The 27,644-nt window shown below is 35.5% G+C and overlaps 2 protein-coding genes across 8 annotated transcripts; one reads left to right on the top strand and one right to left on the bottom strand.

The window, feature by feature from the left end:
- The first annotated feature begins 278 nt into the window (after positions 1–278).
- Positions 279–1,237, top strand: LOC133692597 (pectinesterase 3-like). Its single transcript, XM_062113668.1, has one exon. It carries the CDS (start codon positions 387–389, stop codon positions 1,107–1,109), a length of 723 nt encoding a protein of 240 aa, XP_061969652.1. The 5' UTR covers positions 279–386; the 3' UTR covers positions 1,110–1,237.
- Positions 1,238–11,006: 9,769 nt separating this feature from the next.
- Positions 11,007–27,367, bottom strand: LOC133677397 (protein unc-13 homolog). 7 transcript variants are annotated; one of them, XR_009835772.1, is made up of 27 exons: positions 27,043–27,367; positions 26,898–26,965; positions 26,401–26,680; positions 26,148–26,214; positions 25,813–25,963; positions 24,918–25,085; positions 23,884–23,979; positions 23,566–23,775; positions 23,365–23,466; positions 22,664–22,891; positions 21,355–21,435; positions 20,442–20,528; positions 20,105–20,290; positions 19,856–20,014; positions 19,230–19,322; positions 18,362–18,433; positions 17,882–17,999; positions 17,464–17,636; positions 15,970–16,054; positions 15,575–15,706; positions 14,763–14,869; positions 14,526–14,603; positions 14,358–14,453; positions 13,903–13,998; positions 13,643–13,826; positions 11,502–12,557; positions 11,007–11,251 (listed from the first exon to the last, which is right to left on the bottom strand). XR_009835772.1 is itself a non-coding variant. In XM_062099434.1 (26 exons), exons 1-26 carry the CDS (start codon positions 27,221–27,223, stop codon positions 12,388–12,390), a joined length of 3,468 nt encoding a protein of 1,155 aa, XP_061955418.1. In that variant the 5' UTR covers positions 27,224–27,367; the 3' UTR covers positions 11,007–12,387. The 7 variants fall into 7 exon arrangements, 6 of the variants coding, with proteins under 6 accessions (XP_061955418.1, XP_061955434.1, XP_061955427.1 ...); XM_062099434.1 differs by having other exon boundaries at positions 11,007–12,557; XM_062099450.1 differs by having other exon boundaries at positions 11,007–12,557; positions 26,401–26,674.
- Positions 27,368–27,644: the final 277 nt, after the last annotated feature.

The following is a 27,644-nucleotide window of genomic DNA, read 5'->3' as shown; positions in this document are numbered from 1 at the left end:
TTTTTAATTAATTTTTATATATATTTTTATGTGTTAATATTAAAAATAAAATTTAAAAAATAAAAAATATTATTTTGGTGATTTTTAAATCACTTTCCTTCTCTGCTGCTACTGTAGTTATTGATCAATCCATTACGTTTGGGATAAAATTGATAAAGACAGAAAAGACTTGGGACTCAATTGATAATTAGATATTTGTAAGGGCTAGATTGAGGTTTTAGAGACATGGGAGTAAAGGATATGGCTTAGACTTGGTCGGGGTACACAGGTATCGTATTGAACAACTATTTAAACATTTCCCTTTCCGAACCCCCAGACAGTAAAAACAAAAACATCAACGATCTCAAACCTCTCGCCAATTTCCAAAACCAAAAACCTAAGTTTTCATGGAATCCATTAAATTGTTCAGAGGCTATGGCAAAGTGAATCCGCACCTTGAAGATCAAAGCCCTCACCAACAACACAGTACTTCTAAACGCCGAATCCTCATCTTCAGCGTTTCATCCATCCTGCTTTTGACTCTAATCATCGGTATAGCGCTTGCAACATTGATCCATGAGTCAAATAGTGAGCCAGATGAATCCCCGTATCTCTCCTCATCAAACCCAGCTGAGTCGATCAAAACGGTCTGTGACGTGACTCTGTATCCATCCTCCTGCTTCACAAGCATATCCTCTCTTAACATCTCAACTAAACCTGACCCAGAAGTCATCTTCAAGCTCTCTCTCCAAGTCTCCATTGCAGAACTCAAGAACCTCTCTCCTTTATTGAGTAGTTTCAATGATGTTAACTCTCAGGCTGCTTTGAAAGATTGTGTGAGTCAGTTTGATGATTCCCTGAGTAAACTCAACGATTCTTTGTCGGCCATGGAGGTTGGACCTGGAGAGAAGATGTTGAATTTGGAAAAGGTCAACGACATCCGGACATGGATCAGTGCTGCCATGACAGATCAAGATACTTGCATAGACGGTTTGGAGGAGATGGGATCGAAGTTTCTTGATGAGATCAAGGCCAAGATAGAGAGATCTAAGGAGTTCTTGAGTATTAGCTTGGCTATCATTGCTAAGATGCAAGCTCTTCTTGAAAAATTTGATCTAAAAATGCATTGACATTTTTTTCTTCTGCAGGTTCTCATTTTTGTTTGATGCCAAATCTGCCGTTTGAAATATGTAATTGAAAGATGATATGTGTGTAAATAAATGATTAATAAATGTAAAATATTTTTGTGATCTGATAACTCTGCTCGGGTCATCCAAATTCAATGTTTATGACAAGAAGAAACGTTTAACAACTCAGAGACTAGTGATTAGTTAAAAAGTTTATCATATGCTGTGTGAATGGGAGGTAGACATTATACATGTAATGACTGGCAAGCTAATTTGTTGTTCAAACAAAATCTGTACACTTCTCTGCTTCTACTTCCTTTATAGCATATATACTTGAACAACTGCTAGTGCTAGAGAAAGGCAATTTAATCGAAGAGAAATCTTAAAGGTTGTTCTTGTGTGGGTGAGTCGGATTCATCATGAACGTAGGTTTTGGAGCAAAACTTCTGCAGCCATTTATTCCCACCAAACCTTTGTTTGATCATATTCATTGGCGTAGGAACATCCTTATCCGGTAGAGTTTAATTCTGTGGTTCGGCAGGGTTCAAAATGTTGCCAAAATCGGACCACCAAGCGATTTCTGGGTAGAAGCATGAGTGCTTGCTGTGGTATTTTTATCATTCCTGCAAGTTGCGAAACATGAACACTGAATATGGAATTGTGCAGGTTAAAATAAAATGGTCGAAAACATGTTTTGTTCCCTGGTCTTTAAGGGTAATCTAAAGCAACTTCTCTCATGTAAATCTTGCTATCATTTTTAGCTGCAACAACTGTCCTACAAGGACGAATAGCTCTAATATAATCACAGCATCTTTGCTTGTATGATCATATTCTTTTAGCTCAAAGCATTGTCCTTTGAGTTGGGACTTTGGGGGTGGAGATTTATCAAGAAAGGAAAATATGAGAAATGACTTTGAACATTCTCAAGATATAATTCTTAATTTCAGGCCTTCCTTTCTGTTTTATAATCCATAAAGAAAGGGATTGGATATTGCTTACACGTTCCTTGCATATCCTGGCTAAGCAACTATCAGATTTGTATTTTCTTCAAGGAAATTGCATGAATAGTGAACTTAATTATAAAATTACTTAAGGTAGAAGACTCACTTAACAGAACAACAATTATGAAATTGTCAAACTTTTTAGTGATTTTACAATTTAGTTGTTCCACTATTCGTTGCGAGTTACTTAAAAAAATTGTTATTATTGACTAAAGATTAAATTAAGAAGTTGAGAGATAGATATAAATTAATATATCTAATCTCATTCTGCAAGGAGCCCTTCAAAAAAAATCTATTTAATTATATAGTAATAACTTTTTTTAAGAATAGTAATAATTTAAATTTCATTGAAACAAAATAACCTACTAATATGATTCCTTCTTTTCTTATTAATATTTTTTTTGTTCTAGGTTATTTATTTAATAAAAACCAAAAGTAGTTAGAAAAATATTAAAACAATTTGGAATATTTCAAATAAGGATACAAAAAGGTCTCTCTAACTAAAACCCTTTGATTTTATTAACGTAATTAATTGTTTTTTGGAAATATTTTTATTAAAATTATTGTTTTTCAAATAACACCTTATCATAATTTTAAAAGCAAGTTTTAATTAAAAAATAATTTTTAGATAATTTTGATATGCATGTATTAAAAATATAAAAATCATATATTACTAGCGTGTAATTACGATGAACATTTTAGCAATGTTATTAAACACGGTCTTCCAAATCAACCTGAAGACCCTCTGATCCGATGGCCTCTTGCCTGACACATGTTTAATATCAAATTAGATGGGAGTAACCCGATGTGACCTGATTGGATTTAGCTCAAAGTCGACCCGGTCAAAATCAAGTTTGACTTCAAAAACATTTTTAATATGGTGTTGTTTTTTAATTTTATTTAAAAAATTGAGATGATAATGTTTTGGATTGACTCAAGTTAACCTATTAAATCTCTTATCTAGGTCCTAGACCTAATTGGGTTTAGTAACTTTGTTTTATGGAATTTATTTTTTAATTTTACAATAATAAAAATAGACTAGAATAAAAAAGTCACTAAATAAGATTCACGAAAAAAAAAATCATGAAGGGTTATATAATTTTTTTTTGCTAATGTTATAAAAAGAATTTTATAATCTTATTAAAAAATACTAAGCAAAAATTGAATGATATTTAATAAAACAATATCCTTAATATATTTTTTATTAATGAATATTGATGAAATTTAATTAAAATAGAAGGGGAAAAAACCATATAGGCTTTAACAAAAAAAAAGACCAAACATATAGGCTTGGGTGGGCCAACGTGTTTGGCGTGTATGAGCCTACAAGGCCAGTCTTATAAGCCTAATCATTTTATTTTTTTTCAAAAGGACAAATGATCTTTTAAAAAAAACTAAAGCAAATGACGCGTCATCTACTAACATGATCTTCAACCACCTCAAATGGCCAAAAAGTTAAGCTCCACCTTCTTCAACCAAAAAAACCTTTTTTTAACCTAAAAACATTCAAGAAACTCTCCCACTCATATTTAACCTCAACTCAACTTTTAATTGACAAAAATGAAACGTAAAACTTTTTAAAAAATAGAGACCAAACAAGTATAGTTCAAAACTTTAGGGATGAATTTGGATTTCTCCATGTTTTTTTTGTGTGAAAACAACTCTGTTTTTATCAGTGTCAATTTTGATCCTTTTTCTATTAATTTTTTACAACAAACTTAAAATTATATTTTGTGAATTTTTTTATTTTAATGTTAAAATACTCAACAACACATCGGATACATGGGGGGCATAAATGGAAACATAAATTAACACAAAACCATGAAATTATATTTTGAAAAGATGAAATTGAAAAAGAAATTGAGCACAATTATCAAAACCATGAAATCAGATTTCGAGAAGATAAAATTGAAAAGAAATTGAGCAGAATGATCAAAATGTAAGAAAATAAACAGCGATCAATATGTAAAAAAATGAAAAAATTAAGGGACTAAAAAAGAAACGAAAATTGGACATCAACAGCTGGGTGAACAATCTAATTTGAGTGTTTTGACTATATGAATAGTAACACGACAATGAACAATCTAATGAGCTCCAAATAACGGTTACAAACAAGGCCCAGTCTACAAAAAGCTCACTAGATCCTGGGGTAATCGTTGGGCAACGGTTTTCCAGGACAAAGATCAAACTGAGCTAACAAGCCTCTTTTTTTTTTTTTTTTTTTGAGTTAATTGCAACTTAAGTAATCTACTTCATTAAACTAATTAATTAGTCCTCATAGCATACTACAGAAAATAATATTCCATTGAACAGGTTGACCATCTTCAATTTAATATTTTTTTTTCAAATTCCTTCATGCTACTTAATTCTCTTTTCTTTTTTATATTTATTAGAAAAGGCAAAATAAATAAATTTAGAAAGAATAGAATTGACAGAGGCTAAATATGAACAAACTTAGGAACTAAAGGGACTAAGTTATAATTCTTTTTGCTTTTTTCTTGTTGCGCTTAGCTAATTGTGTTTGATATTGTGATAACTGTTGTGTTTGTGATTTGAAAAAAGTTATTTTATAAAAAATATTTTTAGTTAAGGTTGGTTTGGAAAAATATATATTTGGTTAAAACTGTAGTTGAAATTAAGGTTGAATAAAAAGTAGTTTAATGTGTTTGGTTAAAAGAATGCTTTTCAAATTGAAGTTATATATATATGATTTTTAATTTAAATATTATAGATTTAACTACTGCTATTATATCATGAAATAAATAATATTGATATCAAATATTTTTTTTATTGTTCGATCAAATTATATAAATGCTATGTCATCAAGTGATCTTCTTCTAATTTTTCAAATAAAACACAATTAAAAATAAAAATTGAATTTTTTTACTGGGTCGGACCCGACAAGAACAAAATTAGAATTGCAATCAAATTCTGTAAATGTTACGTCATCAAGTGATTTCCTTCTAATTTTTCGAACAAAACAAAATTTAAAAAATTTAAAATTTTTTAACTGGGTCAGATCCGGGTACAATGTATTTGGTTTTGAATCAGACCCGGTCCGACTAGAATAGTAGCTGGAATAGTGGAGAGAAAAGCCAAGCGTTTTTCCCTTATGTTAACACCCCTCCCCTCCCCTCCATCATGATATTATACACCTCTCTTTATCTCTTCTCTTCTATTAACCATACCTCACGCAGATTCAGGCTTTATTTCCTGTAATTTTTATGGATATGGACGAGTAATATTGATTTTCAACACGGCGACCATTTTTCTTTTCTCTGTACGTTGATGATTATGACACCAAGCATTCAATATTCGCAAGTGGCCGGAGGAAACTCGACTATGACACCCATTTAGGTTTTTTTTTTTTAATTACCAGTATGGAACAAAAACGTAGTAAGAAGCATGAAAAAATTGCTTCATCAAAACCTACAATTAAATTTTATTTTTAATGAGTCACAGCACTAATTTTATTAAGTTTTAAAAAAACACAGCAGCTACCACTAAGCCCACCACCAACTAAAGCCATCTATTTGCTCTGTTTTTCAACTTGTAATGATTCTCACTCTGAATCAAGGCTTAAATTGATGTCATATTCAACAACAAATTGAAATCCTTCCGGGCCCTGCAAATAATAAATTTTACATGGCTCTGCACGTAGGAAATCCCCTGGCATTTCGTCCTCAATTAAAGGTCAACCGCCTTGGCAGCACCGGCACGAAATTATGGGCTCATGGTTCGAGTCACCATGTGGAAAAGCAGAGGCAACTGCAGAAAAAAAAAGAAGGTTCCTGCTCTAATCCCACTAGCCAGGTCACATGATGGATCGAATGAAAAATCTTGCTGACCGTTCAAGTAATTATCGAGCCCCTTCGATTCAAGTGGGGTGGGGCTTTAGCAAGTTGCAACTAATGATCTGACTTTCCTCAAAACGCATAAAATTAAGATGAGTAAATACATGTACAAGGCAAACTATGCAGCGTCGCGTTGGTTTTGAATGCATAAAAAATCTCAGTAATCAAGTTAAATTCTTTTATATTTTATGATCGAGCGATGTCTGAATCAAACTGGATCGGTTGTTATTGAATCTAGTTTGACATAAATTTGAATAAATATGTAAAAGGACTGAGATTTTGATCAAGAACTTAAAGGATATACACTGGCAATTAAAATTTAATAGGAGATCTAAAGCTGGGGTTTCAAGAACATGTAAAAGGACGAGAATTTAGGAATTGTAGAAGGTTGCTTTTATCGTGCTCCAGTTGTCCAGAACACTTGACTTGGAAGAACTTCGAATTTGAATATGGCTACAGGAAAACATTTTCGACACTATAAATCATAGAGAAAATAAAAAAGAAAGTTTGAAAAGAAAAGAAACTATTACATCTAAGATCATAAATCGAACCAATACAAACTCCAAGAAAACTGGAGTTCATTATGATCTTCACTGCTTATATGAACAGTGAAGGTGCACAGGAACTCGGTTTTGTTGGCTGTACTCGGAAAAGTTAGGTGAGCAGATTGGGGCAATGCCAATGGATTCAAATTACAAAGCTGCTGTAAGCAGCTTGCTGGCAAGCGGTATGTAACCAAAAAATACGAGATCCCTGCCATTCAATATTTCCTGCCCGTGGTCCTCCTGCAAATTCTACCGCCTTGCAAGTGGATTGTATTCAACTAGGGGTATGCCGTATGCGTGAGAGAGCGAAAGATTCTGGTGATGTCTATGATAAATCAATATATGTTTATATTGTTTAAAGGAGATTTGAAATCATCCCATTCATTAATTAGAAAAACTAGAATTACCTAAAACATTTGGAAAATATTATGGAGCTTCACTTCGTATGATCAGTGAAGCACCTCAATTTTATTTTAATTTTTAATTTTTATCTTTCAATTAGACCTTTTTGCAATCTAATTTAATGAAATTACCTTTTTTTTTTTTTTTCAATTCAACCTTCAATATTTTTCCTTTCTCCTTTTATTTTATCTCAATTCATCATTTTTTTTCTCAATTTCTTCCTCAATTTTTTTAAATAATTGTCGAGTTGTCTTTAAACCGATCAGGTCAACTGGATCACGTTAAAATAACTCTCACACGGTTTAATTTTAAACATGTGTTAGACAAAGAATCAGGTCAAATTTTTTTTTCCTTTCAGTTTCATCGATGCTTTCTAAACTTTGTCCTTATACTTTGTAATATGTTGAGCGGGTTGTTTTTGGAATAACTAGGTCGACTGAGTCAAGTTGAAATAACTCCTGGACAATTTAATTTTAAATTCGGATTAGATAAGAAGTCGAATGGAAAAGTTTCAAAATTAACTCACTTGAATGAGTTTAATAATAATGTTAAATAATTATAAACTGGATATATTTTGCTATGTTCAAAAAAATTTAAACAAATCCGCAGCGTAGCTGTGACCTGTAAACTAACTAGTTACAACCAATTAAATTTATCAAATCATGTGAATCTTTTCATTCATGTTTGGTAGCAAAGTCATAATTATTAAAATATAAATATTTTCATGTTATTTAAAAATAGATTCTTAATTGCGGAATAAAGTAATTGCTAATAAATCTATTATAAAATGAAGTAAAAAACATTAGTGATTTAATTCATAGTTTTAGGTTTCGTATAATAATTTACGTGAGGAAGAGTGTATATAAAAATCATTGGGCTGCCCCTCCGTGTTTAAAAGGGAATTAAGTTTTATTATGAAGTCGGCAACGAGGCAAATGGAGCGGCCTCCGAAGTTAGGAAGAAGACGAATAAGTCTTTAACGGGCGCCGGATGATGTGCTGGAAATCAACGACATATAGTGGAAAAAACAGGCCCTCCAACCTGTAATTTAAGTCACAGACAGTGAAGCCGAAAAGGAAAGGGTTATAATTTATGAAGAGGAAGAGGAAAGGAGAGGCTCGACACTGACATTTTTTGTAATCATTCAACGGGGAGGAACGCAGGGAGGCTCGTTGCTTTTTCACCGCAACCCCTCCAAAAAAACAAAAAACAAAACCCAAGTTAAAAGAGCTATTCATATGATTTTATCTGCATTTTTCTTTCCCTCTCCAAATTAACCCAAGATATTAGTGTTCAAGACTTGAAGGAAAAAGAGGACAGGGCTAGAAAGAAAAATAAAATAAAATAATTCTTTTCTAGATAAGGGGCGACAAAATTCCAAGCCCTGACGAGGCTGATCCAGCAATGCCTTGCCGTTCCAAACGAATTTTTTGCGGGTAAGGGAAGAGGATATGTTTCAATTTTAGGACAAGAAACATTATCTCCGTGATGACGTGGACTCGTCGGGTGCGTATTATAATTTATCAAGAAGTATTACTTGTTGTATGTACCCTTTGGGGTCATCCCAAAAAAAAAAAAAAGTAACGCTCATATTCTTTTTTATAAATTAATTGATTTCTCTACATGTGCCCCTCAATTATTTCCGCGTAGTTATCGGACTTTTTTATTATTTTTTTGAGAATTTGTAATTGTTAGCTGGAATTTGAATTTTTTCTTAAAATATCAACTTATTAGTTTTGCCAAGTAAATATATATATATATATATATATATATATATTTACTGATATTAGATACATGAAATTATATTATGGTAAAAATTTAGGTGAATCAAAATTTAAAAATATATTATTTTAAATAACTGTATTATACTCCATAACTAGTTAAAAAAAAATATCTTTAAAATAAATTTGTTATTTCACTGCTTCAAATAACTAACATTGATTCTTTTATTATTATTTTTTAATTTATTTGAGCAAGAAAGAGCCTTCTCTTTTCTCAGCTATAATCCCCCGTTGACTCGACTGACTCTGACTGCCGCGAAACCTTGTGCTTTTTTGTTTTTTTTTTAAATTCCTCTCTGTACTTACAAAGAAGTACCCCCCGTTTAAATTTCTATCACCATTAATTTAGTCCACAACGAAACTGCACTGTAAGTAACACTAAAGCTCCCAAGAACTCTCTCTTTTTATTAGTCTCGCATCACACTCCCCACACACACACATGCATGTTCCCTTTCCATATCGCATTTCTCTCTTCACACCAAAACACGATGGAGATCACAGTCATATCAGCCCAAGGACTCAAGAAAGCATCATCAGGCCCTTTCTCTCACCGTCTAAGACCCTTCATCACCATCACCGCATACCCACCAAACCCGCACAACAGTAATGAGAAGTGTCAAATGTACAGAACAAGAGTCGATGATCAAGGAGGAGTAAATCCTACATGGGGTGATAAGTTTCATGTCCCTATAGACACTGCCTTCTTTCAGAATCGGTATTCTTGTATTTATGTCCATCTCTACACAAAAAGGCTCATCACGGGCCAAGTCCAACTGGGTTGGTGCCAGGTTCCAGTTACTGATATTGGTTTTCTGCCTGAGGGTTCAGTAAAGTACCTGAGTTACCGGATACTGGCTAGAGATGGTACAAGGACTCCTGGAGTTGTCAATCTTGCTATAAGGTTAACAAGTTTTCAACAGGTTGCCGTTCTTCCAGATTCAAGAGCTTCCGACGAGTGCAAAACCGTGATCGGTATACCGGTGACAATGATTTCGCACACCAGCATTTGTCAGTGAAAGTTAGGTGTTCCTTGATTATATAATAGTTGGGTACGTTTTTCTGGTTCAAGAGAGATCCAAGGGATACACGAAGCTTAGTTCGGTAACCTTCTTCAATGAAGTAAATTGAAGTCAAGTATCTAGATCCGGTTTTTTCAGCTATTAAGTGAGGAGAGGGAGTTACCCTATATATTATGTAGCTCAAGATTCTTTAAGCCTTTCGATGAAGAAAAAGAAAAGCAAAACCAACAAACAAACAGTGGTTTAAAAGTCTGGAGCTACGCTCTAGGAAGTTGTTCTCTCTTCCATAAAACCCATCCCACTCTTCGTAGAGTTTGGGTTTTCGCTTGTTTGTTCGTATCGTTGTAAATTGGATTAGCTTTTACTTTTCGAATCCCATGACAAGAACTTAACCTTTTTTTGTGAGGATCAGAATAGACAAATGGACAATCATTGTGGTGCTTGTTGCATCTTTCATTTTGTGTGACTGTCGTTATAAACGAGTGATTTTTCCTGGAATTTGTCCACTTGACTTGGTTTTCTAGTCTTGCTGATTCATTTTTACACTACCGTTCATTTCAATTTCCTTCTTTCACAGCGTTTTTGGTGATATACAAATGTTAAAAAAAACATTAAAAAAAAATTACTTTTAAAAATAAAACAAACCAGTGTAAGAAAGTCATGGAATCGGTGCCAATGCGGCGCCGCGATGCCCTATTCTAACACTTGCATCATTAATCTATTAATGCTATAAAAACCAACGATTAGAAAAGGTCAAGACAGAGCATGATATTTAAATTTCAAACCCAAGAGATCTCTTATATAATACTTGTGCTCTCACACTATAATGACAGCTTTTTAATACACACTGGACCGGCTTGAATCACTTCATCTCTTGCACACGAAAATGTAAGCTGCGAAGTTGGTGGGACCAATCTCTGAGTCATCATCCACTCAGGAAGCGCTTGCCAATCAATTATCAATCAATCAGCTGGTCTATCCTTTTTACAATAATTGCACTTCAATGTTTCGTTCAGTTCAATCCAGACCAAGCTTTAAATCTAGTTTCTTCAAAGTAAATTCACCAGGACGGCCGGCTTTAAAAACTATAGATAGAAGTGTCAGTGCGTTCCAATCATAATTTTTAAACCTGATCCACTAGTCAACGCGGTTTAATAATTGAATCATAAGTTAAATGAATTGACTTGAATTGATTAAAAAAAAAAAACATTTCACCAACTCCTCAAAAATACTCCTAATTAAAAACCCAACAAAAGAACTCAATGAAGAAAATCCAATTCCAGATTCAAAAACCCAGCAAAAACAACGAAGACCCATTTTCATAAATTTTCCATGAATCCCACCATCAAAAACACAAAAGAGTACACACTCTTACAAGCTGTACATGTGGACACCTTGGAAAGTTTCAACCTTTTTAGCATGAGAGGAAGAGGATTACTCTCTCCAAACCTTCGCACCTTTCTCTAAAGCGATCAAACCCAGCAGATGCCATTCCTAGGAGCTCTAGATTACCCGCCGCCGTTGATTGAGGCAAATTGGATGGCTGAGATTGTACAGAAGAAGAAGACGAAGAAGAATGAGTTGAAGGAGAAGGGTTTGAAGAAGAGAAACTAAAAAGGCTATCAGCCAAAAATACAAAATTTGATTGAAAAAAGAAAATGAAGGCTGTTATTGCTAATACTAGCCCTCCAATTTCACTTGTTTTTCACTTTTTTTTCTTTTACAGCCACACATTCATTCTAGCACATGGTAACTGCTTGCACCTTCTTAAAGTAAAGTCAGTCGAGACCCACCTCTGGACCACGAAAATGAGCTGCTTCAAATCCTCTCTTTCAACTCTATCCCTTCTTGGTCCCAGCTAATCAAGCTCATTCCCAGCTCCTTCTCCTTACCCTATCGAGCAAGTGGCTTACACTCCTTGCTTGCTTTCATCCTGCTTCTAGTGCCGCTTACTTGCTCGAAGGAGAGATAAAGAGCAAGATAATTGTTAAAAAATAACAAGATCAAGTCTAGGTAAAGAGTTTACTGGATCGAACAAGTTTTACCGAGCCAATTCCCAAACTATTTTTTATTTAAACTCAGCCTGGTTTCAGGCCTAAGTCTTTGATCAACCCACCAGGCCAAGTTTCAAAACTATAATTACAATGTGCTTTCCCGTGCTCCGATTGTGACAGGCTTAAATAGGGAGTATGATTTGCGTAAACAGATAGACAAATTCAACTGTTCTCATTGTAGCAAAAGCTTTCATTGTGATAGAGAGAGACTAATCAGCAGTTGCGGACATTGACATTGACATTGACATTGACATTGACATTTCCACGAAGGCCCTTCTAAGACCTCACTCGCCTACCTAGAAGTGACTTCGTTAAAGTTACAGAGACGACCGTTGAATCATAAACTGCTAGCTCTAGCTGTACGAACCATTACCGGCTCGAACAGGCTCAGAAGAAAAGGAAACAAATTCCCATAACTATGGGGACAGCAGCAAGTCGTTTCTATAACTAAACATATCCGTCTTGCCTAGGAAGTAGCTGGTTGAATGACACCAGGATCATAGTTGATTTACACACAAATATATATCGTGCAGAATTTTCCAATGACTTGCAAAATAAACTCCAACTAGTTCTGTTGAAGTCGACACCAGAAATAAAGATGACAAAATACCAAGAGGCAGCACTGTTACCGGGCCACATCCCTGATTTCAGATGTTGCTGCTTGAAGTTTCTTCCTTATCGATTTGAAACTGCTTTGGCCATTTTTCGGCCAATGAAATGAGGTACTTCGCTTAAGAAGATCTGGTATAAGAGGTGACCCAAAATTTGAATCCCTTGATGAAGTGTCATCATACTCTGCCAAAACACAAGCCAAATTTCTAAAACACCTTAATCGCATGTAACGGCAATATTACATATAACCATGCTCTCAGCTTATTATGATTTGCGCTTAATTAAAATTTCTAGCGGAATGCCATGAGTTACAGGATAAAGAATTTGTCCTAGCATGATCATAATGCTGAGAAACAGCCAAATGGGCAACACAGATCTTTACTCCAACCCCCCCATCAAATACAGAGAAAGGTAATGGAAAGCAATGAGAAAAATTGATGAGTTGTTCTGGTTAATGACATTTAGAAAGCTACTTTTCTCAGTTCCAGCAAGTGAAGGGTAACACATATTTCATTCTTGCTGCCCACCATTAAATAGCCAAGAAAAGAAGATTCCATCCAACTATGAACTATCATGAAATAACATCTCATGTTAGAAGCAGATGCACCAACTGCGCTGTATGATTTCCCTAGATACAACAAGGAATGAACATAACAAAGTTCCAGAGTTGACAGGGAAACCTAACACCATTATAATTTATTTTGTGGGAAGACAGTACTGCTTATCTACAGGCTGAATTTTTTCTAAACCTATCAGAGGGCAAGTAGTAGGAAGCAAAACTCATTCAGTGTAGGGAGTCATTTTTCCTGCCCCACAATTAGACACCCAGGTACATTACAGCCTTCAAGATTGTAATATCACCAAAAGCAGGGGCCATCAAGATTGCCTCTGTATACGAGTGTATATACAAGCATGCAAGTGCATGTTTGTTTCAACTGTTTTTTTATTAGGATGGCTAACACAGGAAGACATGACATAACCTGATGAGAACCTGTCAAGGATTTTAGATATTTTTATATTCAAAAGGAAATGCATGGGTATTGGGCATTTATTTATTTTTGTTATTTTTACTCATTTCTTTGGTGCCATATATGAAGCAGCATATTTTATGTTTTGAATCGGCTTTGAATGAAACTACACTTTCTCAGCTCTCTCTCCCTATCACTGGTGTTTCTCCCTCTTCTCTCTTCTCATTTTGCGGCTGTTTCCAAAGAAACATTAAGGAAATACCAAATATCATACTGCACTCGCATTGAAAGGAAATATACCTGAAGACATGGGAAGTTCATATTGCTGTTTTAAGAATTTAGACGCTTCTCTGTCTTTCTTGTGGCATAGCACTCGTACTAAAGTATGGGCATCTTCCAAGCCCATGTGACCATGTTTATGAGAATCCACTCTCATTGATATGTGTTCACTTGCATTCATCAGCATGCGGACAATAGTTTCAGTCTGCCAAAAGAGAAATTGTGAAACTTCCACTTCCAACATTTGGTTATGGAATATCAACCACTTAAGAGCTTCAAACCTTGAGGGAAAATAAGCCAAGTATTTGTTGGGCAAATTTCGCTTCTTGCTCAACTAAGGAACGAGGAAGGCCTTCTCCTTCAGCAACAAAGAATTCCTAGAGAGAAGTGATTGATATATCAGCAAGCAACCCGGGTAAAAATAGCTAGGGGCTAAATTTCAAGCACCAGGGCAACCGCAAAGGCCATAATATCAAGCAGGCCAAAATGAATTCACTGTCATAGTTGCATCAAATGTTTAATTATTTGGGAAAACTTCCTCCAAACTATCAATATGTGAATCAAGAACAATTTTCAATACAAAATTGGTGATAAGTGACTTTCTCTAACTTCAATTTTTTGTTTGTTGCTTTGGAAGTATCAAGTAAAAAGGAAGTGATTTTTTAAACACCCAAAGTTCTGCCATAGATAAAATTCATAATGTATGAACATGTCGAAAATGGAGAGAGAGAGAGACCTTCAATACATTAAGGTCATCTTCCATCATTGTGATATCTGAATCAGAAAATGCACGAGAAGGACCTCCATCCAGCAATACCCACACATAACCCTCCTGAAAAATGCACACGCATTTAAGCTACTAAGAAAGGTAAATCAACGAGTTACATGTAAGATAGGAGCTTACCAAAGATGCACGACAGATGCTTAAAACCACAAGGTCTCTGAGAGTATCATCAATCAAACCACATATATGATCAAGAACCTACATCAGAGTCACTTCAGTTGAGAGAATGACTTTCACTGAGAAACAAAGCTCTATGATAAAGTTTCATAAAATACTAACAGAAGGTGCATGCACAAACATGGACACGACTCACGCAATCAATATGTGGGAAAGAGAGAATGTGCATCAATATCTTACAGTATCAACATGAGGAAGAAAACTTTCCAAGCGAGAACTTCCAACATCGCCACGATATAAATGAAAGAGGAATTGATCTCTCAGATCCCAAAACACAACTCTTGCTCCTAGAGGTTGCCAAGTGACATTTAGAAATTAAGGCTACTTCTCATACAACTTGAAATGCCAAGTAAATAGAAGGAAATAGATGCAACAAGATAAAAGATAAAGGTCCAGAGATCTCTTGTCACAACACAAAAATGAGGCAGATAATAATAGAGAAGATGAGTCGAATAATGTTACCCTAGCATCTAATATCATACATGGACAAATATTGCCTTCCATTTAACAATAAAGTCAGCAACACAGCATTACTCAGAAAGCTTCAACTGAAGTTTTTGAACATGCAGATAAAGTTCCATTGCATACTTTGTCCAGTCATTGGATTTTCAGCCTGCCAGTTTCCCCGGTTACATATATGTTCTCAAATCATATATAGATAATAGGAAGTTGGGAATACATGATGGCCTGACCTTGGAAGGATGAGTACAGCCTCATCCTGACCTACTAATAATTTTAGCATGTACATGCAGTTTACCCGTACGCGTTCAAAATGCTTTTTGGCTTGTGTAAAAATGAGCAAGGTAAAAATAACACAAGTCACATGGCATCACAGTTAGAATTAGCATGCTGTGTTAATATATTTCAAACAAATACAATCATTCTAGCTATCACCTTGCTTGCTTGCACTCTGGCAGTCATATAGCAGCTGGTGGCAGAAAAAATCTAATCCACAAATAGATGTGACAAATTCATAAAAGATCCTAGCTCACCAGTAAAGTCACAAAATTTTCTGATAGCATCTGTTGTGGTGTCCCTGATTATGTGACATGTGGTGGCGAACAGCGCATCAACTGCTTCACTGCTTGTTAGCAAACTCCTCTCTTCCAGGACCTCTTCTTTCACTGCATCAAAATAAGGCATCCATAAGAGAGCACAATTTATACACATGCATGCATCTCCTACTTTTATCTATGGTTTCTTCAAGGTTAAAGCTATAATCACCACTATCACACCCATTTTAATTACTGTAGATCCTACAGCTACCGCTGCTGCTATAGTTACCGCTGCTATGGTTATTATTCCAGCTAGTACCACTGTAGTTACAGCTGTTGCTGCTATACTCACCACTACCATACTACTACTATTACTATGAAACTTAACTTACTTTGTCTTTGGTCAAGAGATGGTCTAATGAGTCCCCATGATTTTCTAATTCCATCTTCTAGAATGGCAACTTGTTTCTGAATATACTGCATGACGAAACAAAATAGTGCGATGAAGTCAGTTTATTAACCAATGTAACAAGCATTTCTAGACCACGAGTAGAGATTTTTATGTTTCAACATAAAAAATAGGTAACAGATTATGGACAAGAAAACAGATTATGGACAAGAAAAACAGATAATGTCTCTTATATCAAGACAAATTTGTATATCACAGGAGGGGTGTAGCTCAACTGATCAGGCCCTAAGTTTGCTCCCTAGAGGTCACCAGTTCGAGTCTCACAAACATCAAAGCCACTGAAGGCTTACATGGTCGTTAACTTCAGGGCCGATGGGATTAATTGAGGTAAGCGCAAGCTGGCTCGGACACCCACGTTAATCAAGTGTGTGTGTGTGTTAGAGGGGGGTTAGTCGAGGTACGCGCAAGCTGGCCCGGACACCCACGTTAATCAAGTGTGTGAACCCAACAGATATGTTGCATGTAGATTTCATTTTAGTTTTGAGTGCACAAAAAATGCCCCTCATTGATTAACCATAGTAAGAGTGAAAAAAAGACAATTCCTTATCGTGATACTGTTTTCAGTTTTGGAACTTATAGTCCCCCTGGGACATGAACTATCTATGGAGGAATCTGTACTGCTTTGAGTCAAACAAGAAAAATATAATTGAGTTGGTCATTTTCAGTCTCTTGATCCAATCAAACCTAGCCTTAAATAACCAAACACAGCTTGAAATAATTAATGTCAAGTTGATTCTATAGCCCGAATAAAAAAGAATATGTTAAAACACCCCAGGCTGAACCTTGGTTGACCCCAAGCAAGCCTAGCCTTATTAATAATCCTAATATTAGAGCAGTAATTCATGAGGTGTTCTTTAATTATATGCTACACTTGCCAGCATGTGTTTGAAAACAGGAAAAAAATGAGCATTATGAAAATTTATAATATAACTATGTAAGACAGTAAATAGGAAAGCATATTTATTAAACTAAAGAGAGTGGATGGATAACAGAACAAACTGAATGATGGTATAAAATTATTGGACAAAAAAACACTGAAATTTTTCATAATTATTGCACAAGAAAATGCATACAGCACCACATGTAAATCACTCACAAACTTCACATTAGTGTTGACATGTGAATGTGAGGTTAGATTCCTTGTTCCAACACTCTCAAAATAAAATGCTAGGAAGTATTCATTACAGTTGTCTTATTGGGGGTTCCAAACTTGTTCTAAAGTTTCATATCATGCGTGTATACCATAAGGTTTTAAAACATCAGTTTCTTGAATATCTATTCTCAACCTCCAAAATGTCTCTGTTTCTATGTCAAAAGAAAAAAGAGAAGATATTGTTATATGTACCACTTCAACTAGGCATGCAAAGCAATAAAAAAAGAGTATGTTTGACCATAATAAATTGAAAAGGATGCTTACTTGAAGTGTGTTCAACCTGATGCAGAGTTTTGGTATAGTCAATTCATTCAACTTACGAGCAACAGTCTCATCCAAAAGTGTACCAACCACCAAACTTCTCTTTATCATTGGAATAACAGTCTCTGTATAGCGAGTTATAGGAGGAGCTGATGGATAGAGATGGTTTTTCTCAACTGCACATTAGAGATATTATGATCAATTCCTTGGCTTAAACCGGGATTCCAGGTTCAATTCACATTAATAGCAATCAGTAATGACTTCGTTATTTAGTGAGAAAATACCAGCCAAAGAACCCATTCAAAAATATATATATATGCTTCATGCTGGAATAGACACGCTGTAGATCCAAAAATACCTCCTCACACCCCCAATAGAATAACACATTTTTGGCCAAAAGTAAATAAAGTGATTATAATACCTAACTGATTGAGCATTTTCATCAAATAGGCATCCAAGCTGTGAAAAATCACAGATAGCAGGGCTTGTAAATGTGTAATATCCATAGGAAGATTGAAGCCAAATAATTGATCCACAGTCTGCACGTTAAATTAGATGCATGAAGAAAAACAAGACTCCAACCTATAGTGGAAATATACATATTTAATAAACGAATAAGAAAAGTAACAAGAACAAGAATGGATGCTGTTGTGCAAGGGCAAAAGGTGTATCAAGGTCCTTTCTGGCAGGCTGTTAGCTTCAATAAATAGGAAGGAACGACCCCTAGAATATTACAAGAAACAGTCTCAGTGCAAGGGTAGCCATGCCAGCAAACTGCAACTTCCTCATAGAGCACCCTCCATTTAACTTATATAAGATGCTATATGGAAGAAACACAGCTGGATAGCTTTTTGCAACCACAAAACTGTTTACAATCAAACTGTCTCAAAAGCACGCATACCTCCTCTATAATCCTAAAAACTTCAACTATTGATGCTGCATGTCTCTGATGATATGATAAAGGCTCCCAATCCTGCATAAGCCCATCAAAAAACATGGTTCAATAATTCTCCTTGACCATTTATTTACGTACCAATTCAAAATGTCCCTAAAAAAGAGAATTCAGATATGTAACATTGACATGGGATGCTAAAATCATTCCATGGAATAAGTTTTCATTGTTAAAACTAGTTAAAAATGAAATAGATCTTCTGTCTTTCCTGAACTCACTATCAGCAGTGGCAGTATGTCAGTCAATCACCAATTCTCAAACCAGAACCCAAACCAATATGTACCGAACAAAGAAAATAATATAAGGATAAATGTACTTAAGACTCTAATTTAAAATCACAGAGACCCGAACAAAAACGTTCTTCCCATACTTTTAACACCAGAGCCTCATGTTTTCCTTCTCATTCTTTTCTCTGAAAATCAGTACGGATTTTCTGGGGAAAAACTCTCTATGGAACATCAAACATGGAAAATCTTCAATCCAATCCAGTTTTCAAATCCATGTTCGAGTTATTCACTGAATGTCACAAATACACTCCTCACAGTTATCCCATGCAGATCTTATCAAATTCTATCAAGCAACGCATTGCATGTTGTTTTGTATCTCCACCAACCACCATTGCAATTATTTCAATTCATTCAGCAAGATGTTGTGAATAAAATAACAGGCGGAATCACACATTTTTTACTCCTTAATGTTCTCTTCCTACCTCCTCTTCTTCCTCCTATTTTTCAATTGATGTTGACAAGATGGATACATCAGCCAAATTACACTCCCATTTTCATATAACATCTTTGTAAAGCAGTATCAAACTAACCTCAATATCAAAAGCACGTCCAGTCCATTCCAAGATACGAGAATGCTGAGAAATCACCCAATCAAGAATGAATGGTTTCGAAATTTCTCCAATCTGAAATGAAAGGACAATAAAAATGTGACATGGTATCGAATTAGACTAAAATGCACGAAGTAACACATAAAAAAGTTTCTGTAACAATGCAAACCATACTAAGAACATGCTATCAACTTCTTTCAATTTTAGCTCCGAAACGCATTCATGTTGGACAATAATTTGGGGACCAACACTGTCAGTTCCATAGACGATACAAAGTTTAGAGAAAAAAGGATTCTGCTCTATGTTAGCAAATTTCTGAAGCATGCGATCCATATCACGCCATCATTGATCCACAGTGAACCAAATGAGGTCCAGTTTGGATGAATGATGGGACATGATTTCAGCATCAACATCTTCTGATGCCTACATCATTTCCTAAACAGGACATGTACCACGTCAAATATCTTCCTCCAATCCATTACACAAATAGGTTGGAGATATACAAATAACTATACCTTGTGCATGAGGCTTATCCACAGTGCAAAATCACTGTAATTAAGAAATGCAATATAGAGTCACTAAAAGTTAGAAGTTAAACATATAGTAACCTGATAGTGTTTGAAATCTTGATTGAAAGAATTCAGCAACTTATTGGCTTCCAAAGCAGAAGTATATAGCTTAGTCAGGTACTGATCCAACATATAAGCAGCTGGAAGCACTGATCTAGCATCTCCAGAAACAGATGACACTCCCTTGAGGAAAGGTTTCTGCATAATGAAAACAGAAGGTAGAATTTGAAAAGGTATACCAGCTGCAACTATATTGAAATGACTTCAAAATCTAAAACAAAAACGAACCAGTCTTTCCCCGTAAAATTGGTGCAATAGCACAACTGATATAGTCACAGACTCAGGACACCAGCAACGTAACACTGGGTGAAACACATTGAACTCTGTCTCAGCAATCAACTTCAGTTCTTTAGCAAGCTGAGCCAGGGGATGTATCCTTTCTATTTTAGACTCAAGATCCACCTTACTTGCTACCTGGCAACATTAACACGGTAACTTTGTCCAGATCTATGAAGTAATAACTAAAAAAATTTAAGATTGATATATAACTTCAAGTAGTATTGTCTACCCAAATGAGTGTGGAATGAAAGCAGGTATAATAAATGAAATCACAAACATGACTCACCTTCCTGAATGCAGCTTCAGTAGACTTTTTGACATAGGATTTAAGTTTTCTAGAAGCTTTAGCATCCGAAGCGTTTAATTTCATCAACTGTAGACGTTAAAGCTTTTCATATGAGTATAGTCTAGGTTAGCCCAACTGTTCTCTCTATGATATCAGAAAAACTAGATTCAACCATGATTTTCCATAGAATGTAACATCCCACAAGAATCTGATGATGGCAACAAAAAATTTCTGTTCTTTTTTCATTCACAAATCTTTTCTTCAAGAACAATTAGTAAGGGTCAGGAAGGAAAAGAGAACCCATTTACATCTATTTCAAGGGTTAGCAAATAGATTGGTAAATACTTAATCTTTGAGCCAAGATTACAAACTGGCAAAGTCACAACAAGCAGTTTCTTAGTCCAGCCAAATATCAACTCGGGATAGGTCATGGGTCCAATAAGATTAGGGGCTACTCTGAAATTATGGAAAGACACCATCCCCAGGAGCTCTCAGGGTAAAAATCCAGTAAACACAAAAAGTAGGAAAAGAGTCAAAGGTCAGTAAAAAAATCTTGGTAATTCAGAAAGAATTTTAAATGATCACTTGAATACTTTGGGGAGACAAGAAAAGGTTTCCAACAATTTATAGAGAACCAACTACTCTACTCGAATCAGTAAACAACAAAAGCGTGGTACACGTGCAATTGTAACAGGAGAAAAGCGGTCAAAAAGGGAATGCTAAGTAAGAATACTCAAACGTCACCATACTTCTCCTGTTACAATTGCACATGTAACAAAGTAGAATTACTAATGTGGATGCAACATAGAAAGCATCAAATTTAGAGGGTCTTAATAACATCTAAAGCAATAAAGTTAAATCATCCAATAACCAAATGCCCATCCATATAGTTCCCACTGCAGCAATTTCTCACCTTCAGATCACCAGATTCATCAGAAGCAAGAACCCCTACTGCTGACACCAAGGATATTATCATTCGAAAGTTATAAGGTTTCTGTAATAAAACAACAATCTCCTTCAGCAAGAAAATCCAGCATTGGGGACAGATTCACAAGTTATAGCAGGAAGTTCCCATGGATACAACAACTTTAAGAAGGTTAACAGAGGTGAGTATGAGAACAAGTGATTTCCCATGGATACAATAACTTTAAGAAGGTTAACAGAGGTGAGTATGAGACCAAGTGATCACATTAGTCCAAAAAAATTATTATAAAATAAAACAGAAGGGCTCAATTGCACTTTATTCCTTCACAGATCATATCCATCACAAAAATAATAAAGGACTTAACTGCAACTGTTCCATCATGGAGCCAATCCAAATTTCTTTGAAACCACTTTTTAACTCTTACAATTTAATTCCATTGTAATCAGCAAAAAATTATTTACAAATTCTGTGATTTTGACTTTTCTAGCCTTCCCAGCCAAATCTAGACACGTCAGCATATTCATACTTATATCCACCCCATCCCCCCCCCCTCTTCCAGCCCACACCCCAGAGAGAAGATGGAGCCTTTCCCAAGAAATATACCAGCCTTGCAAAAGCGCATACATGTTGCATACTAATCACATCAGCGGAAGAAATGAATAAAGATCTAGATATCTTTTCTTCCATGTCTCATAGCAAATCATCTCATTACACCTAACTTATAGCCATGCGCTATCAAGATGACAAAAGTCTATATGAACTTCCAAAATCCTTAAAGGACTTAATCATTCATGATTGAGCACCAAAATCCCATGGTAGTGCTTCTATCATAGATGATGATATTCATTCATGTAATACTTCTATTAAAATCTCTTGTAATTTTTCTCTTGTAAGTTTGACATATTTTATGATGATACTTTTGACATTTTGTGATCACAATAGACAGGATTTTGAAAATTTGAGTTCAGTGAGAGTTGATGAATTTAAGGTGAGAAAAATTGATATATCTGTTGAGTGCTGCCATTATTTCAAGAAAAAACAATTAAGGCATAATGTTATGTGAGACTGAATTAAAAATTTCAAGTGGCAAAAATGGGAATGGACCATTTTTTAACATAACAACTTGGGCAGCACTAAAGCACTTAAAAAGGTATATGTTTCAATTCAAATTTGCGGGGTATGAGCTTTGGAACTGTGAGGGTGTAAATATTTGCAGAGCCAGAAAAAAAATAGATTCAAGACCAGCAATCCAACGGCCAAAATGATACAGCAAAGTTACTGAAGGCTTGCAACTAACCTGGCTGAAATGTGAATGATAATCTTGCAGTTTATAGTCACACCACATGCTTATTGAGACGAAAATAGACTGCAACAGATGCAACTTCAAGTGACTGCCATTGCATTGCTTTGTACATACTAGGCTATTCATATACTGCTCCTTCCTGTCATCTTCTTCAGTAGATAGGACCTTCTGCAGGTGAAGAACTGCATTTTCTAATAGCGCACTCCCACCTGTTCTAACAAACTTCAATATGAAATTTGTATTACAATGAATCCCAAGGGAAATTATGTCTAAAATAAAGCATGGCTTTACCATCACAGCAAGCTACAGTTAAGGAAACTTCATAGTGAAAGATTGGATAAGAACCTATGTAATAGTAATTACTACTAGGGAAAATAAAAGCAGAATATGTTACTATACTGAATATGAAATTCAGTAAGGGGTGAATGCTGTGGAACAATCGAAGACTCAGATTGATTACACATAAAGAGAAGCAGCTGATGTGACACAACCAACGAGAAAGGTCCACTAGAAATATCACGTATCAAATGTTTTATACATCAAGTAAAAATTGTTCTGAAGCAGTGTTTTCACATTTCAATTACCCAAGACCATAAGACCAGAAAATATTGTGTTCATTCACATAAAAATTGAAGAATACAGCAGCATGATTAAAATTAATAAACTTTATATTATACTTTCAGTGTGCAATATACCTGTTGAAAAAGGACCCACCCATATAATGCATCATGCATTGTTTCAGTAATGCCTAAAGTAGACCAGGTTAATTTTATAAGCAGCAGCATTTCATCAGCTTCCTGATAAAATAAAGAGCAGCAACAGTTAGCATTGGCCAAAATAAGACAAAATGACATCACAAAAGCTGTTTTATTAAACTCAGGCAATAAAGAAACTACCTCTATGAGCTGATCTTCATCAAGAACATCAAATAACCCAAACAGTAATTTCTGATAAAGTCTAATGTTCACTTGATAGATGGCAGTCCAATAGAAGGTTTCACCTTGAATACCAAACTGTGCAGGCAAGGATGATAGTTTAACAGCCACCTGTCTAATAGATGCTACAACTGCAACACGTTCAGAAGCAGACATCATGGTATCCCATTCCTACAGTATCCAGAAAACCATGTAAATGAAAAATCAGAAAAATTCAAAGCAACAAATTCGTTCAGTAGTCAGAATTTCTGTGATTCCAATGTCAAAAAACCACCATACCTTCTCATCTCTGATTTTAGCAACATAGCTTCTGATGGTTAGATGTTCATTTGTTGTACCAATAGCAGAACATAGAAGTTCTTCTAAAATGTTTGCCTACAAAAAAATAAAGCAAACACCACAGTAATTTCAAAAGATTAAAGAGCACCGGAATTTTTTGGGTCCAACTAAACAACGAGCCCAATAATAAGTTCACAATATGGATAGAAACTACAAAAAACACCATAACATAGAGTCGAGTGCCATATTCCGTGCACTTGCTTGTATAAAGGGTTTGAACATTCCATGTAAAAAACACCAGTAATTTCAAAGCTTAAAGAACACCAGAATTTTTTTGGGTCCAACTAAACAACGAGCCCAATAATAAGTTCAGAATATGGTTAGAAACTACAAAAAACACCATAACATCGGTGTACATATTCCGTGCACTTGCTTGTATAAAGGGTTTGAACATTCCCCATAAATTCAGTATAACAAATTCACTGACCGCAATTTTTGACAGGGAAACACACAGATCCTATCTGTCCTTAACACACACCCATACTACACCAAAAGGTCACCATGACAAAACACAGTCTGGATCTGAGAAGCTGACACATATGGGAATCAGAATTTCTGTTCCATTTAATAATTTTCCAGCAGTCTAGGGCCAAGCTTGGACTGTCAAAGCTAAGTCCAAGTTCAAAATGGCTAGTCAACATGGTACCAAAAGTGCAGATTGGCTCCAACCAAAGCATGGCCACACCATAATAAAAGTGCCCTCGCTTAAAGTTTACAGGAAGTAGAAGCCAATCAGACACGTTCTGTGTAATCAAGGACACAACTCCATTAGTGCATCCGCATTATGCAAAACTAGCCTCACACTCAAGGCCAGCCTGCTGATGTGTAATCTGTTGTTTTCATGGTGTACATCTAAACAATGGCAAATGCCCATTTGATTTGCAAACTAGGACAGTGAAGTTCTTCGAACTTCAAGCAAAATTTCTACAGGGAAGGAATACATAATAAAATTGATACCTAAAGTTGATCTTTACCTGCCTACTTTTCCATTGCATATATGATCTTTCATTAAGAAAATCAGACTTGAAAGTTCCATTCAAAAGCCCAAGAGCGATATGGGTAAGATCAATTTGTCCACTCATTTTCCTTGCTGCCAACTGCATCAAATTCCGCCTAGTGCATGAATCCATTGCTTCTGAAATCTAGTAAAGAAGCACTAATTACTCCAGAGATTTAACCAGCAATTAAACATTGACAGCAAGCACAAGTATGCAAGCAACAAACACTATCAGGCTGATAATCCTTAGTTGATTAAAAACAAGACTGTGATATCATAATTAGCCACTTCAAAACCATCAATCCTGACAAGCAATGATACTAGATTAAAGGAACATTTATTGCTTTCTCAATCCCTCCTTCCTCTTTCTCTCTCTCTATTTTTTTTTCTTTTAAGGTATGGGGGAATCGTGAGTGAGAATAACTTCTAAAGGGTGGTTTTCGATTTAATACCTTGCACCTGAATTTAGAGATTGCATAGGCTAAAAGATAGTAATTAGAACTCAACATACGAAACTTAGCTTCCTGAAACCAAAGTAATACCGATCTAATGACCTCACCGTGTATATTGATGCTCTAATGTGACAAATTAAGTTGAGATCTATGACCTGTCTTTATCCAACATCTTGGGAGACATTTCATTGTCAGATAATTTTTACAGTTAAAATGCAGACTTAAAATTCGAAAATATATTTACCATGTTGATACATGTACATGGTCACAGATTAACTATAATATGAATGTTTGTTGAGAAATGATGGTGTTATAATACCAGATCTAACAAACTCTCTTGAATTCACTAAGTAGCATTGAGTTGGAGAAGACTATTTGTATCACGAAAAAATTTCCATATAACACAATCCTATAACTTGCCTGCATCTGAACACGGACAATGTCCATTAGTTCTGACTTTCTTCCAACAGACTGAGATTGTGATTGCATTTTATCCCTTTTACTCTTCAACCCTGACAAAAATTTAGAAGTCTTTTCCTTCCTTCTATCCTCAACTGAATTTGCTTCAACCCTATTGCAGGAAGAACGCAAATATGAAATGAGAAAGAAACTGGGAGAAAGAGAGGCGTTAAAGTCCACAATATATCAAGCATTGGAGATGCTAATGTGTGCAAGAATGTAAAAATGCAAGACACAAACGTTATCAAGACATGCACGAGCACAGGCAAACACAATCATGCAGAGAGAGAGAATACCCAGAGAAAAATATAGATGCAAGCAAAAGTTCGTAGGCTGATTCCCGCAAGTCGTCATCAGACAATCCTTCAAAAAACCTGAGATTATGTATCAGTGTACTCAAAACACTATGAAAGTACATTTTTCATGTGAAATCTTTGAAACGGGGAATTAGTTGATGAAACTAAAACCTAACTGCAAGCATTTTTTTTTTCTCGTCAAGATTTCCACCTATAATTGACAAATGTAAAACCTAAACTATCCAACCAATACCTGTTTTTAGGCTAGGTAATCCAAGTGAAGGAATTGGAAATTCAGAATTCTCTAAGGGCCTGGTAGGTGCATTTGTCGCTGGTTCATATCCAGGACCGCTGTCATCCCCAGACGTAGTGGCCTTCTCAATATGTACACGATCCATTTGACTTGATAAACATGATGTATCAGCTGCTTGTTTAGCATACAGAGGAGGAGGCGCACGCCTAGGGGGAGAACCAGCTGACTCTGGTTCAGAAACAACAAAATAGGAGCTCCTCGTTTGAGAATGTATCTGCAGCTAAAAAGAAACGAGTTGTTATTGTAGTTTCCAGAAATTAATCATCACAAAGAAGGAAGGATCCAAAACTTTAACTCTTCGATTAGCAAAACAACTAGCATTTATAATTCTATCATCTCCGTGCCACGTATCACAACATTTTATTTTTTGAACAGTAAATAGCATCGAAGAAAAAGTCGGCATTAAATGAACTCAGGAGCTTAATCTCTTGAATTACCGTGACAGGATAAGCAGATTCATCCGAGTACTTGTTAGTCGCTTCAGTAACATCAACGACTCCACCTGCTAAGAACAACACAGTTCATTTTTAATTAAGCCTCGGTTTTCTCGGCAACCAAATAGAAAGTAAAGAATAATAATACCTGATTTAACGCAGTGGATGATATAATCGGCGCTAAGAGAATCAAAATCGAGATTGGAGAGTGAATTAGTAGGACCAGATGGAGTACGGAGCTCTTTGATCAAACCTGACGATAACAGAAACTCTAACAGCTTTCGGCGATCGCGACGGTAGTGATGTAACAGCATAGCTTGCTGCTCCATTTTATGCCCATACAACTAAGCACGAATAGTCTAAAACTTGAGGGAGTTTGGGTTAGGTTATGAGTATTAGCGTTATTGCTAGGCTAGCTGAGGAACAAGAGTGGGAGCTGTAGAAACGAGAGGGGGGATTGTGTGTGTGCGTGTTTTATTTATTTATAAAAAGAAAGGTATATTTCGGGGCGCGCGAAAAGACGACGGTAAAAAGACATTTGCACCTTTCACAGAGATGCTTTTCTGCTTCTCTCAGTTTTTAATTTTAAAACCTAATCCATCTCTTGCGGTTTAAGCCCGTATCAGCTGAAAACGAGCCTGTACACCGCTCTACGTGAGCCCACGTTCAAAAAAGGGCTGCATCTCAATATCAATATCATTTTTTGATGAGGCTCATATAAATTTGTAATGGATGATAAGCCTGATTCAT

Source organism: Populus nigra, chromosome 1 (genome assembly GCF_951802175.1).
Source record: "Populus nigra chromosome 1, ddPopNigr1.1, whole genome shotgun sequence".
NCBI classification, from domain to species: domain Eukaryota; kingdom Viridiplantae; phylum Streptophyta; class Magnoliopsida; order Malpighiales; family Salicaceae; genus Populus; species Populus nigra.
The sequence above is the reverse complement of the archived record's forward strand: the minus strand, read 5'-3'. Positions and strand labels throughout refer to the sequence as shown.